Raw genomic sequence first — 21762 nt, forward strand, 5'->3', positions numbered from 1 at the left:
AAACTACGGTCCACCATGACAGGAGCAGGTGGCAAGTAAGACTGCTCCAAAGATTCAACATATCTCTTCAACAAAGATTTATGAAACACAATATGAATTTTCAGGGCCTGAGGGAGTTCAAGATGAAAAGCTGCAGGATTAATAATTGCAGTGATCTTATATGGACCAATAAATCTTGGACCCAACTTCCAAGAAGGTACCTTCAACTTAATGTTTCTTGTGGACAGCCACACAGATTCACCCACTCTTAGGTCCGGACCATTCATACGTTTACTGTCAGCCACACATTTATACTTGTTGCCCATATTCATCAAGTTATTTAGAATTTTCCACTATATGGATGACAATGATGACAAAAAACGTTCCTCCTCAGGGATACCAGAAGTATCAGACCTGAAAATGTGCCAAACTGTCGGTGAAACCCATATGCCCCAAAAAACGTTGACTTACCAGTGGACTCCTGTCTACGATTGTGTAACGGACCGTTTCAGCAGACAAGGGGTTAAAATCCGTTTAGGCGATATGCCCCTTTCTGAGAGACAGGCACAGCTACTGCAGAACACCAACCTCCCGAACTGGATACAAAATAGCACTCCAAACTGGAACCTCGCGAATAGCTGCCGGCAGACGAACAGGAAAAGCATACAATCGGCTTACACTCCTGGCAATCAGTCTCCAACAGCATACAGGGAATCCCCCCAATGACGAGACAACGCTCCGTGTTCAGGGTCAAGCAGTGGTCTCATGTGCTGGCACACCCAGCCTGGTTTTTATTACAGTTTTGCAAATACAGAACAGATACAACACATCCCCACAATGCATCATGGTTTCCTCCTCTCTGTCCCAGAGACAACCGAAGGCAATCCAATTATCTCTCAGGACAAAGGGAGATCACCAATACACATGTGGAGACAACAGGACAGACATCACCATTTAAACACACAATGGCACACCCCCACAGCAAACACAGACATTTAACATATCCCCAGATAGCTCAAGTCTGAGTGCATATCATTAGGTGAATGGCACTCAGAATACACAAATACAATAATATTAGCTATCTGGGTGCCCTCACATAACATACAATTTAACCGAACGCATAATAACATAAAATACAATTCTACAGACAGATTTAAGCTGTGCGGCCGGTCTGTCTTCTCCTTTAAAGTTACTATGGCCCATAATCCTGAGGCAAGAGGCCTTCAAACAGCCCCCTTCAAAACACCGTGGCGAGGTTGGTTTCACCACAGATTGTTTATGGCAAACTCTGCCAAATACAAAAAACGAAGACCACTCCTCCGGGTTCTCAGAGACAAAACATATCAAGTAAGACTCCAGACACTGATTAGTGCATTCTGTCTGTCCGTTCGACTGAGGATGAAAAGCTTAAAAAAAGGATAGTTGTACCCCCAGTCGAGTACAGAACGCCTTCCACAATCTGGAAACAAACTGAGTCTCACGATCCGAGACCACGTCAGAGGGAATGCCATGGAGTTTCACAATGTTGTCAACAAACACTTGTGCAAGTGTTTTAGCATTAGGTAGGCCCGGCAATTCTATAAAGTGCACCATTTTACTAAAGCGATAAACTACCACTAGAATAACTGTCTTTCCTGAAGAATTGTGTAGATCAGTGATAAAATCCATGGATAAGTGAGTCCATGGTCTGGACCAGATGGGCAACGGAAGTAGAGATCCGGAAGGCCGAGTATGTGTCAACTTAGCACGTGCAGATGTACTACAGGCTGACACATAGTCTTCAACACACTTATGCAACCCGGCCACCAGAATCTACAAGAGATGAGGTGGGCAGCGGATCTACTCCCAGGGTGTCCCGTGAGAACCGTACATTGATGTTCCTCAAACACCTTGTGACGCAATTACTATGGCACAGACAGTTTCCTAGAGGGACAAGAATCCGGTGCGTCTCCCTGGGCCTCTAACACCTTCACCTCTAGGTCAGGGTAAAGAGCGGATATCACCACCCCTTCCGACAGTATCGGACTCGGATTTTCAAAATCACAACCTCCAGGAAAACTACATGACAAGGCATCTGCCATGACATTCTTAATCTCAGGACGATAGGTGACAATGAAATTGAATCTGATTAAAAACAAAGACCATCTGGCTTGTCTCAAGTTCAGTCGTAGTGTTGACCGTGAATATTCTATTCCAAATTTTTATCGCGAATATAGTGCTATATATTCTTAATCGCGAATATTTTAGATTTTGTTTTTATCAGTAACCTCCCTTCTTGCTTGTGGGCCCATGAGAAGGCTGCAATATCTTTGTCAGAGCTTAGCAACATCCCTAGCAACTATATAAAAACCTCCCCAGCAGCCATTTTCTGCATTTTTTTGCAGTTCTGAGAGAGAGAGAGAGAGCAGTGACAAAACTGTGCTCTGTGCTTTCATCTGGATCATATTCCTTATTCAATGACATTTGAAAGATAGTTAGCTCATATATATAATACAGATAGTGGGAGATAGTGTATGTTAGATAGTGATATAGTGTAGCTGATAGGTTCCAGTGCAGGGTGTTAGGTAGTGTGATAGGAATTACTGTTTCTCTGCTGTCCATACATACATGCTACAGACATAGTGCTGTGATGTCACAACAATACTTAGTGCACCAATCAGTAATATCTACTCAGACCTGATAAACTGTGAAGTTGCATGTATTGCACAAAAAATATGTGCATCATTAGTGCCGATTTGCGCAGTCGTGAAAATAATGACTGGAGATCACAAATTCTAGAATTTGCTAATTTATTGCAAATATTAAGCGAACAATTTGTGAAATATCTCGAAAACGAATATTGCCTATGCCACTCATCACTATTCAGTCGTTTAGCCAACTCCAGGTAAGCCAGGTTTTTGTGATCTGTTAACACCGTGATCGGATGAATCGCCCCTTCCAACCAATGAAGCCACTCCTCAAAACCCAACTTAATGTCCAGTAACTCTGTTACCTACATCATAATTTCTCTCTGTGGAGGAGTTTTTTAGAGAAAAAAGCACATGGACGCCATTTACCAGGTGATGGGCCCTGCAATAAAACTGCTCCTACCCCCACCTCGGACGCGTCCACTTCCATAATGAAAGTTTGTGATACATCTGGCTGCACCAATATAGGGGAAGAAGAGAAGCATTCCTTAATAGCAGAAAAGGCTTGCAATGACTGTTGCCGAATAATTCTGAATACATTTTCGGTAATAGTTGGTGAACCCAAAAAAACGCATAAGAGCCTTCAGATTTTCGCAGACTTTCTCTGGATCCATTCAAAACCTGAAGATGACAGCAGGTAGCCCAAAACTGCACCTCGTGTTCATCAAAAACACAATTCACTAATTTTGCATACAATTTATTGTCCTTTAGGATCTGTAACACCTGTCTAACGTGATCCTGATGTGTTTCCATGTCTGGAGAATAAATTAGAAGGTGATGAAAAATGTCATTCACTAAATGCTGGAAAACTGTAGGAGCATTGGTCAACCCGAAAGGCATGACCTGGTTCTCAAAGTGCCCCTCAAGAGTATTAAAAGCCATCTTCCATTCATCCCCTTCCTTGATCCTAACCAGATTAGTGATTGATGAACATCGGCCGGGATGTTTCAAATGTAAAAAAATGCATACGTTAAAATATTATTTTTGGAACTGTATGGTGAATGGACGCCACTGTACGACATCTGTTAACACATACATTTTTGGTATGCATTAAATGGATGGCAAAAATAGGATGTGAACCCATCCCTAGTGTCAAAATAAGCACCAGTACACAGCGGAGCAGTGTGGTGGAGAGGGGAGGCCGCCATGTACTGACAGAGTGCTACCTGGTCCTGGTGGTCAGGGATAAGGACTGTGTTTCCCAAGGATAATTTTTCTACTGGGAAATACAGGGCACAGTATATTACACTAGAATCTTTATACTATAAAGATATTAGCTCTACCCCAGAATAGTATTACAATTAGGTAGTCATTTACTATATAGAAATACGTCTATATTAGGTATATTTCTGACACAGATTGTGGCGCAAAGGTCCTTAGCACCGCAATCTGCATCTTTTTCCCACTCATGCCAGGTCTAAAAAAGGTGGCGTGGGCAAGGAAAGGGATACAGTTATGGCCATGAAGTTATTGAATACCACCGTCATACATTGACCGGATAACACCTCTGTACAGTGACCGGATAACACCGCCATACTGTGACTGGATAAAAGGGTATAAGATGGCACAGAACAGGCAATGACTAGGGACACTGCACAGGGTGTGGTAAGGGGACACAATGCAGGGTATAAGGGGGCACAGTACTGGGTGAGGGGCACAGTACGAGGTGTGGGGCACAATCACATGACCCTGTGACATTAGAAGGTCCTTACAGTGAATGTGGTTCATACGCCAAAATAATGAGAGGCAGGGGAGTGAGACAGGGGTGTAATTTTGTGGCTAGATATAATTTAACTTTTGGCCAGTACAGGCCCCAAAAATTAGCCAATAGGCATTCACCTGAAAGCAAAGTACTTTGGATTCTGTGGCTGGAGGGACATTAGGTGGTCAGAGGATAACAATGGAACTGTTGGCCAGTACAGGCCCCAAAAATTAGCCAATAGGCATTTATGCTGCTGTATATACATAAGGCAAGGACCATTCTTTGTTCTGGGTGGTGGATATGTATAGGAAGGCATGAGGAAATTCAATTACACGTGGTCATCACAGGTGTTGAGGTAGTCCACACTGTCGTGAGCTAGGAGAGTGTGCTTAACGGTCACGATCCCCCCTGCTGCGCTGAACGTCCTTTCGGACAGGACATTCGACGAGGGGCAAACCAAGAGTTCCATGGCAAATTGTGCCAGCTCTGGCCACAGGTCAAGCATGCACACCCAGTATTTAAGGGGTTCCTCACTTCTCAGAGTGTCCACATCGGCCGTTAACCCAATGTGTCTAGGCGTTCCCTGAGGCTGGGTCCGGAGGGCAGCTGTTGATGGGTTGGCTGCAAGAATGATCTCATATCCGAAGTGACCAACACATCTTCAAACCGCCCTCTTTTTGCAGGCGTGGTAGGATTGGTACCCGCACCTGTTTCGCTGTGGGTGGAAATTCCTCTGCCAGGGCCCGCAACAGCAGAATGCAGCATCTCTCGCATCAAGGCCTGGAAATGCTGCATTCTGACAGCCCTTTGTGATGCTGGTAACATGTCTGCTATTTTGTGTTTGTACCCGGGGTCTAAGTACGTTGCCACCCAGTACAGGTCCTTGACCTTTATGCTTTTTATACAGGGGTCCCTCTTTAAACACTGGAGCATGAAGGCCCCCATTTGTTTTAAATTGGAAGCAGTGCAGCGCCCTGGTTCCTGCTCATCACCCAGGAGAATGTCGTCCTCGGTCTCCTCCCCCCAACCACGGACAACACCAGGGATCCTCAAAAAGTTTAAATCCTGCTCTTCTTGCTCCTCCTCCTCCTCCCTCCCCAGCCACCATCCTCCTCTGACTCCTCTTCAGACTCCTGCTGACTTGTCTCAGATGGATTAGCCACCACTGGGAATTCATTCAGCATTGCGACTTTCTCATTTTCCAGCTCCTGCTCCTCGAGGGCTTGATCAATGACACAAAGCAATGTACGCTCCAGAAAGAAGGTGTAAAGTACGATGTCACTGATGGCGCCCTGGCTGCGACTGACCAGTTTGGTGATCTCATCAAATGGGCGCAGAAGTCTGCATGCGTCGCGCATGAGCAGCCGCAGAGTTCGTACAGGTAGTCGTTAACGGCACGTTTCTGCTGGAGCAGCCTATCAAGTTTATACAAGGTGGAGTTCCAGCGCATCAGGCAGTCACTAATCAGACGTCTGACGGGCAAGTGTTGTCACCGCTGAACGTCAGCAAGGCGAGCCATGGCTGTGTAAGATCTTCTAAAATGGCCAGAGATTTTCCTGGTCTTCCGCAAGACGTCCTGGACCCCGGGATATTTGGCAACGAATCGCTGCACGACTAAGTTCAGGACTTGAGCCAAGAACGGCACGTGTGTCGTTTTTCCCTGTTTAAGCGCGCTTAGCAGATTGGCACCATTGTCGCACACCACTTTACCAACTGTGAAATTGAGCAGGGTTAGCTACTGATCGGCCTGTGACCGCAGAGCTGAAATCAGTGCAGGACCAGTGTGGCTCTTGGCTTCCAGGCACAACAGCCGCACCACAGCATGGCAATGTCTCACCTGGCATGTCAAATAGGTTCTGGGGAGCTTGGGGGGTGCAGAGGAAGAGGCTGTAGCAGTGGCAAAGGAGAAGTCAGCCAAGGAGGAGACGACAGATGGAGTAGGAGGAGGAGAAGAAGAGGCAGGCCTGCATGCAATCCGTGGCGGTAACACCAAATCCACACGGGTGCCACGGGTTACATGGTTGATGGCCATCAGAAGGTTCACCCAGTGGGCAGTAAAAGTTATGTACCTTCCCTGCCCATGTTTGCTAGATCACGTGTCTGTGGTCAGATGTATCTTTGCACTGACACTGTGTGCCAGAGATATATTAACTTGCCGCTGAATGTGGCCATATAGTTCAGGGATGCCCTTCTGGGAGAAATATTTCCTCTCGGGGACCTTCCATTGCCAATGGCCACAAATTTTCTAAAGGCGTCCGAGTCCACAAATTTATACGGCAGTAGTTGGCGGGCTAGCAGTTCCGACAAGCCAGTGGTCAGTCGTTGGGCAAGAGGATTATCCGGCGTCATCATTTTTTGTGTTCGAACATTTGGGCCACGGAAGCCTGCCTTGTGCCAGATGACCGAAACGACAGCAAGGTGGAAGGTGGAGTGGAGAACACATGGGAGGAGAGAGGAGAAGAGACAGGACGTGGAGCGCCGGGAGTGTGGCTTTGTGGGTTTTGACCGTGTTGCTCCCACTGGGCTCCATGATGGGAGGCCATGTGCCTTCTTAAGGCAGTCTTCCAGAGGTGAGTGTTGGGCTTACCGCGACTTATGCGTTGACAGCACAGGCTGCAGATGGCAACACTATTGTCAGCAGCTGACACATTAAAAAAAGCCCACACTGCAAAGAAATGTGCCAGAGTCCTGGGAGCGCAAGATGTGACCGTGCATGGTGGATGGCTCGCTCCAGATACATTTGCAGTTTGCTTTTTGCCTCCTGTGCACTGCAAATTCTGCTTGCTTCTCCTCCTTCTCCTCCCTATCTGCTGCTCCGTCTCTCCCTCTGAACTCCCCTCCTCTTCCTCTCTTGTGTGCACCCACGTGACATCCATCGACACGTCATCATCATCACCTTCACCACCGCTGACATTAGAGATCTCGGAGTAGGCAGCAACAGTGGGGACCACCCTCCTTGGGCTGATCTGGGTACTGTCATCAGACCGCTGGGTGGCGGCTGTTGCTAACTCCTCTTCCTTATCCGATGCCAAGAATGGCTGTGCATCGGTAAGGTCTGGGAATGGATGGGAAAATAATTCCTCTGATTCCAATGGAGGGGCTATGGTGGTGCCTTTGGTGGTGCACACAGCAGAGAGTGAGGAGGGTGCAGATAGAAAGGATGAGGAGGGTGCAGTTAGAGAGGATGAGGAGGGTGCAGAAGCGGAAGGCTAAGTGAGTCACTTAACCAACTATGGTGCATCCTTTGACATAATTGCACGCACCTTCTCCAACTTCCCACTTAGGCTCCGGCCTAGTGGACCTGCCCGACCCCTACCACTTCTGCGGAATGGCCTGCCTCTTCCTCTGCCTGTCATTTTCAAAATGACCCTGTACCAAAGTCCCTAAAGAAGAGCAGTATTTGTGGAAGTTGATATATGGCAGGCCTCAATCAATTGTTAGTTGAAGCTGGTATATCACCCTCAAGCAGTAATTTTGTGGACACAGGTATATGGAAAACCTCTATCACTATTTTGTGGAAGCTGATATATGGCAGGCCTCTTGTTTCTTGAAGCTGGTATATCACCCTCAAGCAGTAATGTTGTGTAGCGTTGATCACGAATATTCAAATTTTTATCGCGAATATAGGTACTTCGAAAATTTGCGAATATTTTGACTATAGTGATATATATTCGTAATTTCGAATATTCGATTTTTTTTTTAAATCAGTACACATGATCCCTCCCTGCTTCTAGCTTGTGGGCCAATGAGAAGGCTGCAGTATATTTGACCTTAGGAGTAGTGTTGTTTGCGAATTTTCGTAATGCGAATTTTCAAAATACAATTTTTATTATTGCGAATCAACGTACAACTATTAGACAAAGAAGATTATAGCACTATAATAGCTAAATTGCTCTATATTCGATTTTTTTTTCGAATATTCTCTATATTGCTATAACTTCGTTTTTTCGAATATTCGTAATATTCTAAAACAAGAATATATAGCAATATAGCGAATATTCGAAAAAAAGAATATAGAGCAATTTAGCTAATATAGTGGTATAATCTTCTTTGTCTAATAGTTGTAATTTTTTTCTCATCTGAAGTTCAGATTGGAAAAAAATTACAACTATAAAAAAAAAGATTATAGCACTATATTAGCTAAATTTCTCTATATTCGTTTTTTTTTTCTTCGAATATTCGCTATATTGCTATAACTTCGTTTTTTCGAATATTCGTAATATTCTAAAACAAGAATATATAGCAATATAGCGAATATTCGAAAAAAGCGAATATAGGCAATTTAGCTAATATAGTGCTATAATCTTCTTTGTCTAATAGTTGTAATATTTTTCTCATCTGAAGTTCATATTGGAAAAAAATTACAACTATAAAAAAAAGAAGATTATAGCACTATATTAGCTAAATTGCCTATATTCGCTTTTTTCGAATATTCGCTATATTGCTATATATTCTTGTTTTAGAATATTACGAATATTCGAAAAAACTAAGTTATAGCAATATAGCGAATATTCGAAGAAAAAAAAACGAATATAGAGAAATTTAGCTAATATAGTGCTATAATCTTTTTTTTTATAGTTGTAATTTTTTTCCAATCTGAACTTCAGATGAGAAAAAAATTACAACTATTAGACAAAGAAGATTATAGCACTATATTAGCAAAATTGCTCTATATTTGTTTGTTTTTTTGAATATTCGCTATATTGCTACAAAGTTATAGCAATATAGCGAATATTCGAAAAAAAACGAATATAGAGCAATTTTGCTAATATAGTGCTATAATCTTCTTTGTCTAATAGTTGTAACTTGAAAAAATCACAATAAAAAATTTGTATTATGAAAATTAGCATTTATGAAAATTAGCATATTACACAATCATTACCTTGCCGATTTTTCGAGTAAAAAAAATCGTACAATATAACGAATATTCGAATTTGCGAATATTCTACAAAATATTCGCAAAATATCGCGAATTCGAATATGACCCCTACCGCTCATCACTAATTTTGTGGATGCAGGTATATGGAAAAACTTTACCACTATTTTGTGGAAGCTGATATATGGAAGGCCTCAATCAGTTGTTAGTTGAAGTAGGTATATCAAAACCCACAATCTGTATTTTGTGGACACAGGTATATGGAAAACCTCTATCACTATTTTGTGGAAGCTGATATATGGCAGGCCTCAATCAGTTGTTAGTTGAAGCTGGTATATCACCCTCAAGCAGTAATTTCGTGGACGCAGGTATATGGAAAACCTCAATTTTGTGGACGCAGTAGGACTATCAGCTGTGTATCCATCTGACTTCTCCACAACGCAACTGATGGTCCCAACCCCATTTATAAGGCAATAAATCCCACTTATTAAACCTGACAGGGCACACCTGTGAAGTGAAAACCATTTCAGGTGACTACCTCTTGAAGCTCATCAAAAGAATGCCAAGAGTGTGCAAAGCAGTAATCAAAGCAAAAGGTGGCTACTTTGAAGAACCTAGAATATGACATATTTTCAGTTGTTTCACACTTTTTTGTTATGTATATAATTCCACATGTGTTAATTCATAGTTTTGATACCTTCAGTGTGAGTCTACAATTTTCATAGTCATGAAAATAAAGAAAACTTTTTGAATGAGAAGGTGTGTCCAAACTTTTGGTCTGTACTGTATGTTCAGTATGTTTGGCGAATTGCGAATTCGTAAAGTTCACCGTGAAATGACCCCCGGGCGAACCGCAAGGCCATCTCTAAACCACATTATATGCCCCCCTTAAGTCCAACTTGGAGAACACCTTGGCACCAATAACCTGGTTAAACAAATCATGAATGAAAGGAAGAGGGTAGGGATCACGGACAGTAATCTGATTGAGTTCTCGGAAATCCAGACATGGCCAAAGACCTCTGTCCTTTTTTTTTTTTTAACAAAAAAGAACCCTGCTACCTCTGGAGACTTGGAAGGTCTTATGTGTCCTTTAGCCAAACTCTCGGTAATATACTCTCTCATGGCCAGTCTTTCAGGTTCAGAAAGGTCATACAACCTAGATTTAGGCAATTTAGCTCCGGGAATAAGATTGATAGGACAATCATATTCCCGATGTGGAGGTAAATCCTGGCATCCACTCTCAGAAAACACGTTGGCAAAATCAGATATAAAAGAGGGTAATATCTTACAGATGTATTCAGACAATTGTAGATGCAATAATCACTCCAATCCAGAATCTGTCTACATTGCCAATCGATGGTTGGATTGTGCTTGCTTAACCACCGTAAACCCAGAACCAATGGAGCAGGGAGACTCTCCAACATAAAACACGAGATACATTTTTAATGACAGTAGCCCACTCTTAATCTTATATCATGCACCACTTGAGATAAACAATTCTGAGCTAGAGGTGCAGAATCAATGCACTCGGTGACAATCCATGCATACAATGTAAATCACGTGAGTACTGATAGCGCTGTCTCCTTGTAAGTGATGTACTGTAGGTACAGATAGTGCTTGTAAATCATGTGAGTACTGATAGCACTGCCTCCTTGTAAATGATGGACTGTGGGTACTGATAGCACTGCCTCCTTGTATCTTCTTGTTATTTTCTTGTAAATCATGTGAGTACTGATAGCACTGTCTCCTTGTATCTTCTTATAAATCATGTGAGTACTGATAGCGCTGTCTCCTTGTAAGTGATGTACTGTAGGTACAGATAGTGCTTGTAAATCATGTGAGTACTGATAGCACTGCCTCCTTGTAAATGATGGACTGTGGGTACTGATAGCACTGTCTCCATGTAAATGATGTAGGTACTGATAGCACTGTCTCCATGCAGAATCTTTGTTTGATGTGTGCTACACCTGCAGATGCAGATAATACTGCCCTTATCTTTCTGAATATGATGTGCTTACAGATATAGTACTGACTCCATGGAGCCTCCGATGTTGGTACAGAAAGCAATACCACTAGTCTTTCTATACTTTTTTCAGATACAGATAATATTGATTCTGTCTCTGACTCCTCTGCTAATGAAGAATCTCAGATAATACTGCCCCATCTCTCCCTGCTCTTTATGGAAGTACAATTGTCATTGCCTCCATGTCTCCGCATTTTTCACCTTAAATGTTGCGGTTACAGGTCGTAATGTGAATTGATCTCCTGGCAATTAATATAGGTATAGATAGCACTGCCTATTCTTTCTCCTTGCACAGGATTGATTGCACTTTACATTTTTAAGACTGGGATCACACATACAGGTTTTGTGGCAGTTTTTGAGCCCAAAAGAAGGACAATTAACATCGAAATGATGATACTTCTTTCTTCGGCATTCACTTCTGTGTTTGCTTCAAATTTGCAGCAAAAACTGAATTTGTAATTCCAGCATAAAACTTTACTCATGAACATATTTGTCTTTGCTACATCTGAATTTCTGACTTATGTGACTACCTACACTTCTTATGTATCATATATCTTTCCAGACTCCCGAGTCTACATGCAGTAAAAGTTGCCTGCTCGGATATCAACGAATTCCCATGAAAGGACAACACAAATGCTGCTACAGCTGTGACACTTGTCCGGAGGGTCAGATCTCTAATGCCACGGGTTAGTAATTTGCAATAGCAGTGGTATGTGTCTATTACTGTAGAATGAAAAAGCAAGGACACCCATCTGAAGCAATCATTTCCTCTAAAAAACAGGAACAAATTCACTTTACAATAATATTTAAACAAAATAAAAAATCACACAAATTACATTTCATGTGGATTTCTTTAGGTTAATAAAATGGCCAGTTTCACCAGGCCTGGGTCCACAAATCTCTGAGTGTCATGATCTTCACCTGCCATACCCATTGCTGATGACATGAGTGCATAATTCAAATTCAGCTCTAGTAGCTCTGCTTACTGACTCCATGTTGCCTGACCACATCCAGTTCAGCAGCTAAACTTTCTTTAACTCTTTCAGCACTGAATTCTATGGCTATTTAAAGGGGTATTCCGGTAGGTAAAAGTTATCCCCTATCCACAAGGACCCCCACTGATCATAAGAACGGGGGCCCTTACCCCCTGCAGGCCTCCTGCTTCTCCCCTGAAATGGCCGGCTGCACAGGGACCTTCAGGGGGTACGGAGCCACCGTTCTCGTGATCGTGGGGGTCCCAGCAGAAGGGCCCTCACTGATCTGATACTTATCCCATATTCTGTGGATAGAAAATAACTTTTACCTACTGGAATGGATTCTGCTGATCCCCCAACCCTGAGGTCTATGACATTGCCTGAGAACTGTCTAGTGGAGCCACCATGATAAGCCACTCCAGATTCTGCAGAACAACACACCTCATCTGGATGAGCGTACACCTCCTGCTTCAGCTGCTGCAGCTCATTCTACTTCTGCCAAAATGCTTTCACCAATAACAGCTTCCTGTTGTTCTTGGCCACACTTGCTTTTACTTGTTTGCTATGATGGCAACCCAAAGTTCTGCAGATGATTTATTAATCCAAGTGCCATCCATTTTGAGGTCTTGCCACATCAGTTTTCATCTGACAAAGCAAAGGTGGTGTTCATCTTGTCTTTGCTGTCCGGAAAAGAACTGGCCTAGGTTTTTCAGCTTCAAGAGTGCAACAATCCTGTTTTGTCCACTTTCTTGAGTCCATCAAAATTTGGGCATTATCTGTAGTATTCCCTTTGTTCTCCTTCTCCACTTTGTGACAGTATACCATTCAGATTACCACTTTGGCTAACAATTTGAAATGAAGTAATGAGGTGCTTGTAGCTTCCTTCTGGAAAAGAAGATCTGGTTATATTTAAGATAAACTTGCTGGATAAGACCTGTGTGCCATCCGGATGAACTAATATTTTTGCTTCCTTTATGTTTCCTATTATCGCTCCCCAAAACTGAGACCAAGACTCTTTACAGCAAGTGGAACCTCAGAGTCATATTCTTTGTTGAGAAAAAAGGATGGGCCCCTGCATTATTGTATTGCTGACCGGAGGTTAAATAAAATCAATTTTAAATACCCACTTCCTCTCATTTTCAAGATCTTTGATAACATTCGAGTTGTTAAGACTTACACCAAATTGGACCTCAGAGAGGATTCAAATGGTTAAGATCTTCACCAAATTGGCCCTCAGTGGGCATGTAATTTAATCCAAATTCATGATGACGATAAATGGAAGACAACCTTAAAAATTTACAATAGAGTTAGTAATCCTAGATTCATCCTTCAGGATCACATCAATACCATATTCTAAGATGTTCTTTATATTTGTGTGGTGGCATACTTGGATACCTGGATGATATTCTGGCATATCTCTTGATTTAGATTCCCACCAAGTAGCTGTCCATTTTGTTTTACAAGCTTCTCTGGGAAAATCATGGCAATGCTAAGTTTGAGAATTGCCATTTTGAGAAGACTTGACTGAGTATTTGTAGGAAATGTAATCTCAAACTAGGACCTGCAAATGAGCTCAGAGAAGCTGTCTCCAGTGCATGATTAGACTCGTCCTCAGGATCTATGGGCTATCTAATGCTTCTGATTTGCTAACAATTGCCTGTTTATTTCCCGCTTCTTTTCTGTAGTTGCACCTATTATTACTCTGAGAAGGAGCTTAAAGAGGACCTTTCACCTCTCTTCACATGCCTGTTTTAATAGCTTCAACCTCCCGGAAGAATGACTTAGTATTGTTAGGATAAAGTGCTGTGGCAGAGGACAAGGCTTTTCTAATTCTATAAAGGTCTCTTTGGCTTGAGGAGTACAGTTCTTGGTGTTAAAGAGGACCTTCTCTATGTAATAACAATTCTGAAGCATCTATTCTTATGGCTCTATGTTGTACCGTTCCTTTATTATTTCTACTAGAAGTTATGAATGAATTGCTAGCAGTCTGCAGTAAGGGTACAGAGGGATGATAACCAGTTGGAGATGTGTACCTGCACAGTCTGAAAATGGCAGCACTGATTGGATAGAGTGAGTCTGTGCAGGTACACCACCCAACTGGTCTCTTATGTTAATTTTTTCCCTGTAGATAAGAATGTCAGTACCATGCCCTGTTGAGATGATTTGACTCTTGTTATATGGCTGGCAAACGTCAGTATACTATTCAATGCAGTCACATTTTGCCTGTCTGGTGCAAGTTTGCAACATTCATTCAGGAAGGAATTTTATCCATAAATAGCAAATTCTGTCCAGGGATAACCAGAAATATGCAAAACCTTAGATTATGTTTCTCAGCATTATTGGTGGCCTCTTCGGTTCATCACATCAAAGACTTTATAATAGCTTACTTAATTTATGCACTAAACAAGGGTACACAGAAAAAACCTGCTGGACTATTCCATCTTTTATCAGTTCCAAATTCCCCTTGGTTTCACGTCTCTATGGACTTTTTATAACTAACTTGCCAAATTCCTTAAACAGTACTATCATATGGTTAGTAGACCACTTCTATAAAATGCTTATTGTTCCTCCTCTAATTCACCCTTCTGACATCCAAGTGTTCTCTCTTTTAATGAAGAATATCTTCTGCCCATGTGATCTTTATTTGCATATCATCACAGACAGGGAGTCCAGTTTACATCCATATTCTAGCAATTGCTACTTTTTTTTTTTTTTTAGGTCAAACTGGATTTCTTTACTGCTTATCATTCATTGTCCAAAGGCCAATTTGAAAAAGTCAAACATGTGGGAGAAGTTTTGAAATTTTGGCTTCTTTCCCTAAGACAATTGAGGCGACTTTACTACCATGGTACAGAATTGTCCTACAACTATCATACAGGATAGTCTGGTAAAGCTTTACCATTCTTATTTGTGCTTGGAGAAGGATCATACTTACAGTAGGTCAACTGTTGCACACGGTTTCCAAACCAGAAATGTTGACCTCCATCCATTGCCACCCAGAGGATTCACTATGGAGGTAGTCTTCGTGTCATTGAGGTGTCATATAAAAGGTTTTAGATGCTGATAAGACTAGAAAAGATCTCCAAAGTATAATCAATGCTACCTAGTATTAATGTGACCCTGCCTCAACATATACTCTGATGCAGAATCCACAATAAAGGGGACACCACGTAGGTTGTGTGTAAGAGGAATGTCTTGCAAACAGAACACAGCGTATACAGACCAGGGACCAAAATAATACTTTATTACACATGTAATAAATGAACATAACAGTAACAAATGCAGGCTAGGCAATAGTGGTAGCACTACCACAGAGCCGAGTGCACCAGCAGACCAGAGGAAAAACCCAGAGGGCACACTTGGCCCCTATCTGCAAAGAACCATGCTGGTGCAAGCACCAGTGGAACAGACAACAGAACCGGAACCCAAGCAAACACAGGACATGGAACAGCCAACAAATGGGAACCAGCAAACAAACAGATGCCTGGGCCCCATGCGGAACAGAAGCATGGCGGTCACAAGCAGAGCTGCACACAGACTAGATACCCTCCCTGCGGAGAACCCAGGAGCTCTCTCATGAAGGCAGGACATACACAGGACAGGAACAGAAGCAGTAAGGCACTGCATGCAAGATATGGAGCAGACTGGATCAGAAGCAGTTGAGCAATGCCAGGCTGGACATAGAACAGACAGGACCAGAAGCAGTTTAACACTGCCAAGCTATCAGACGCAGTTAGAGCAATGCTAGACTAAACATGGAACAGAGTGCATCAAGACACAGAACAGAAGATCAGACAAGGCATGGACAAGGAAACATCAACACCAACAACATTAATGCTTTACCAGGCGACACCACAAAGAAGGGCAGATGGCAAACCCCCCTGTGTCAGCAGCAAGGGGCTACACCCGGCAAGGCACAAGATAGACTGACCAAAAGCCCCACAGCTCACAGGTACAAATAGCTGCTTAAGAGGACACCTGATAAACCACACCCAGGCACAGACCAGGGAATGTTAACCCCAACAGAACCAGAAGTAACCAGAGGCACAGAACATGCAATCACAAGTGTCAGTTCACACACTCGGCCGCAGCCAGCACGCATCACAGAACCAGCATACATGAGAACACCCACAGCCAGTACACAAAGCGCATGCAGCCAGTTTTCACGTCACCGGTGGCAGGAACCACAGAGATATGGATGAGGGGAGACACAAACACTGGCCACAGTTCACACACAAAACCACAACCAGCACGCAGCTCCAAGGAACCGGCATACACTGTCTGCAGCCAGTACGTGGGAGAGCCTGCAGCCAGCCTGCACTGCCACAACTGTCACAGTGAACCGCACAGTGACAGTGTGTAATAATTGACCAAGCACCACTAGCAGTTTTTACTGTACTTTGTCAATCTCAGCTCTCAGGTGCTCTTTTTTCATTTCCAGTAGTGTATATATGCTTACTAGGGATGAGCGAATCGACTCAGGATGAAACATCCAAAGCGAAGTCGATTCCCATAAAAGTGGTTACCTTGGAACCGAACCAGAGTTCGGGAAATGTTTTTGTACAGTAGAAATTAATTTATGAAGTTATTACCCGAAGTCTCGCGAGACTTCGCAAAGTAATAACTTTGGCTCATCTGAGCCAATACATTCTAATACTGTACGAAGCGCTCGCTCCGTACAGTATTCAAACGAACTTTTATGCGAATCATACCCTAATGATTACCGTCCTATAGCTCTCATTCAGCACCTGCCGTTGCTGTACTGTGACCTGATGCTGCTCAGCATTAGGACATTGTTGGTGCTGCTGTACACTATGCCCTCGATCTGCATGTCCTCTCGATAAAGTAAAGCAGTGCCTGGGCCAAAGCAAAAGAGTCAGGACTCCATCAGCATGACCTACCAATTGGACAAGAGGCTCCCAGTTTCTTCTTGCTGCCACTGCTTTTTAGCTGCCCACCTGCTGACTTCCATGGATGTGCAGTTGAAAAGCGGTGCTAAAACTGACCAGTTTTCCCTCAATTAAATTTTTTTTTAATCACAACCCACAGAGGTTCAATCAGATTGAGCTCTAGAAAATTTGGAGGCCAAGTGAAAACCAGGCTTGAGCTATTTGTCCTATTCCTCATTTCTGGACAAATTTTGTAGTGTAGTTGGGACATTGTCCTACTGAAGGATTAGGGACACTGGTGCCTTGAAGTGGGAAACTTGGTCTTTACAATGTTTATATACTGTAGGTGGCATATGTCACATCCACACATATTCTGCTGGGATTACTTCCTCTGACTTGTCTTCTTTCCATAGTGCATCTTTGTACCATGTGTTCCCCATGTAAGTGATGCCCACTTCTGTAGCTAGCCATTCACATGATATAAAAGAATGTATTACATCAGATGAGACTACTTTTTTCCATTGCTCCCTGGTGCAGTTTTGATGCTCATGTACTCATCATAAGCACTTTCATCAGTGAACCCGAGTCAGCATGGGTACCATGACCAGTCTGTGTCTACACAGCATGCTGCCCCGTGTGTCCTTACATATTTTTCATAGCCAGCACAGATGTTTTCAACAGTTTGTTGTACTATAGATTGTATGTAGGACTGCACCAGATGGGCTAGCCTTTTTCCTTATTTGTATAAAAAGCCTTGGTAACCCATGACCATATCATCAATACACTACCTGCCCGTTGTTGACCACTTTTGGTGTGTACTAACCATTGCTTACTGGGAACATTGCAGAAGACCTGTCATTTTGGAGAGGCTTTGATCCCATTGTCTAGCCATCAGTTCATCTTTCTGTGGTTTTATGTTATGGGTGTCACAGATCAGCAAATGTAGACCCACTGTGTCAATCAGTTTCACTTAGGGCTTACACTAAAGGCGTTATCCTGGTGCTTTCTCGATATTCACCTTTTAACCCCAATACAGGGATTGGGACTTTTTCCTGCGGGTAAACAACCAGGCCTTTACCTCCTGGGATAGTCCCGGTGGGGTCAGTAGCTTGGGAGCTCAGGATGCGTAAAACGCACCAAAACCGCAGGTATGCATGAACAAGCACTTAGACAGGTTTTCGGAAACTTGGACTCCAGACTGAAGAAAAACATGAAGACACAGGGAGAAGCTTACAAGCAGTGAGGTTACCAGAGTCAGGCAAGGCAGACAGGCTGGCTACTGGGTAGGAGCACGGACAATACAGATGAAGTATGTAAACAGAACTTCACACTGAAAACTAGAGGTACTGGAACACTGGAGAACTCACAGGAACACAGGTTGGAGATAATGCAGGGATGATGCAAGATAATAGCAGAAGCACCAAGAGATAAAGCAACGTGTAGTCTGAGCACAGTCCAAGGTTAGGGCAGGCAGAGTACGTGCATCGTCCAGGTAGTAAGTCCAAGCTCAGGGCAGACTGCAAAGAGCAGAATCGGTAGACAGGCAAGGTGTGGTAAATGGGTAGTCAGAAAATAGAGAACACCTTTGCTGGCGACTAAAGACTAGACAACCTCAAAGCCCAATCACACTACCCTTGGGGAGGCTGCCTTAAATACCAGGGAAGGATTTGCAGATGCATGCACTGACCCTTTAAGAGCCCACAGGTGAGAACGAACACGCTCTCAGGGAACAGAGTCTGGAGCAATGGAGACAGTAGCTTGCAGAGTTTACTAAGTGTCATAGTAAGTAGCAGGACAGAAGCGGACACTGACCCGCTGACCTAAAAATGGATGATTCTTATATGACTAGTTGACTAATATCATACTTACTAATTGGTTTTCAGATATGGAGAAATGTATGACCTGTCCAAAAGACAAATTTTCAAACCAGGAAAGGACTGCATGCATCCCACGAGCAACTGAGTTCCTATCACATGGAGACGCACTGGGGATATCTCTCATTGTCATCTCTCTGTTATTCTGTTTCTTGACAGCTGTGATATTAGGAATATTTGTCAAATACAAAGACACAGCAATCGTGAAAGCCAATAACCGGAACCTCAGCTTTATTCTTCTCCTCTCCCTTATGTTATCCTTTCTCTGCCCTCTGTTATTTATTGGACGCCCATCAAAGTTGTCCTGTCTCCTACGACAAGTGGCTTTTGGGAACATTTTTACAGTTGCTGTTTCTTCAGTTTTGGCCAAAACAGTCACTGTGGTCTTAGCCTTTCGAGCCACCAAACCCGACAGGACCATAAGAAAATGGCTCTGGAAGAACCTTGCAACAAGTCTGTTGTTAGTTTCTTCTTTTGGTGAGTTTGTTATCTGCGTTTTGTGGCTGATAATTTCACCACCGTTTCCAGAGCATAATACCCAGGTTGCCTTTGATAAGATAATATTACAGTGCAACGAAGGATCTTCCATTGCTTTCTACATTGTTTTTGTCTACATTGGATTCCTCGCTATGTTGAGTTTTATTGTGGCATTCTTGGCCAGAAGACTTCCAGACACCTTCAATGAGGCTCAGTACATCACCTTCAGCATGCTGGTGTTCTGCAGTGTGTGGATCTCCTTCATCCCGGCCTATCTCAGCACCAAGGGGAAATACACGGTGGCTGTGGAAGTTTTTGCCATCTCATCTTCCAGTGCTGGACTTCTGAGCTGTATCTTCATTCCCAAATGTTACATTATTCTACTGAAACCAGAACTGAACATCAAATCTAAGCTAATTTTTGTAGTTAAATAAAAAAAAAAAAAGCAAAGCTAAGTAATTATCATTCTTTAGAATACGCAGGTTATTACTGTTATTTATTAATTATCTATTATATTATTAATATTAAGAACTCAATAAAATCAATAAAATAATTTCTGAACATTATTCTGTTTTTCGTTATCTGCTAAGCAGTAGAAAGGACTACTCATGAAATTGAATCATCTGTCAATATTAATGAATGGAGGTAAGCTATCTCAGGGTGCATTCTCACAGCCATATTTCGGCTTAAGTACACGCTTATGGAACACATTGACAATACTGAAAGATGAAGGTTGTCAAAGACAGATTAATTTTTTTCTATACACTTGTATACACCAATATATTTTGACCCTAATTTAGCATAAGGAACCTTGAGTGGAATGTCTTTCTTGGCTATCCAAACTTTGAAGAATCAAAGTCTTTAAAAGATGTGGACCAAAAATAAGAATGAAGTTTTAATTGATTCTTGATAATAATTATGTAGCGCAAATTCAGCTACCAGAATATATAGTAATGTTAGATTTACATGGGCTGATTTTAGACAGATTAACAGGAACAAATGTTTGTACAAAGGCTTGTTCCTAATAATTCATGACCCGATGAATGAACAAAATACTGTGCAATGATCTGCGGATACCTCAATCATTGCTCCTGGGCAGCAGGAATCCATATGAGGATGAGCGATGGCAGGATCCCCGCCATGCCATTCAACTTACTAATGCACTTGTACTACTTTTTCTGTCTTATTCTGGAGATCGGGAGAGTGGTGTGACTGCACCGCCATGGACACTTTATTTCCTCTAACATCACCGGCCCCCCATGATGCCCTCTGTCTGCATCCCCACCCAAATGGTCACAATTTCAAATCCATTTGATTTTGGTCTGGTTGATGCTCTGAATCGAAAAAAAGGCTAGGTGGAGTCCACTGCTTGTCATATCGAATCTGTGTGGAGGCAACAGGGGATGGGGGTGTAACTGGAAGAGTTTTTGGACCAGATGAGGGTGTAATAGGCACTTACATTTCTGGGTGATCTTGCAGCACACAGCACTGAGAAGTGTTATGGCTGCAGCTCATGTATTTCCACAACCTAGAAGTTTGAGTTGTAAGCAATGGAGCACAGCGGCAGCATGGAGATTGGAGTGAAGACTATGGTCTGTATTACACTGGCAGATTGTCTGACAGATCATCACTAACGAGCGTCCATTAGTGATTATCTGGCAGTGTACTATAGCCACCGATTACCTGATGAACGGGAAAATGCTTGTTCATTGGGTAATCCAGATTTTTAAGCAAACTTAAAAATCATTGTTTGCCGGCTGCAGGTCGTTCTGTCTAATCATGATCTGCTGCCAGCAAACAGCTAGTCAGTATGGGGACGAATGATGACATAATGATAAATGCTCCTCCTCATACTGTGGAGGAAATCACTGCATGTAATAGCAGCGGTCTCCTCCGCTAGTGGGCAGGCGTTTGCTGGGAAGGAACTGTTCCCTCCCCACACTGGTCAGCCACATCGCTAAATGTAATACTGCCCTAAGAAAAACTTGACATGTACACTAATAGGCTGTGTAGGAGATTAGATAAGGTTTACTCCTTTAAAGTTTTGTGGTTGGACTCAATCTTTGATGGATTGGACTTTATGTAGCTCCATCCAAAAATATTTTGCTGAAAGTACATAACCTAAGAGATTGGTCAGGAGAAAACATCTAGATATCACTCAGATATACAGCAAAAAATCACCCCACAAAATTCCTGAAAATATTGTTAACAAAATATTGGGGTGCTCTCCGACACCGCAGCAGTGTCACTCATTATGTCCATCTGGACTGTTAAAGTCAGC

At 42.7% G+C, this 21762-nt stretch overlaps 1 protein-coding gene across 1 annotated transcript in view; it reads left to right on the forward strand.

Annotated features, from left to right (window-relative positions):
* The window catches only part of LOC122935153 (vomeronasal type-2 receptor 26-like), a 45642-nt gene extending 25727 nt beyond the window's left edge, over positions 1 to 19915 (forward strand). Inside the window, exons 2-4 of the mRNA XM_044290918.1 lie at positions 11709 to 11722; positions 11830 to 11953; positions 19014 to 19915. Of these exons, the coding sequence (XP_044146853.1) occupies positions 11709 to 11722; positions 11830 to 11953; positions 19014 to 19915 (1040 nt within the window). The remainder of the gene's footprint in view (positions 1 to 11708; positions 11723 to 11829; positions 11954 to 19013) is intronic.
* Positions 19916 to 21762: the final 1847 nt, after the last annotated feature.

The sequence above is a fragment of the Bufo gargarizans genome, chromosome 4, assembly GCF_014858855.1.
Source record: "Bufo gargarizans isolate SCDJY-AF-19 chromosome 4, ASM1485885v1, whole genome shotgun sequence".
In the NCBI taxonomy this organism is placed as follows: Eukaryota; Metazoa; Chordata; class Amphibia; order Anura; family Bufonidae; genus Bufo; species Bufo gargarizans.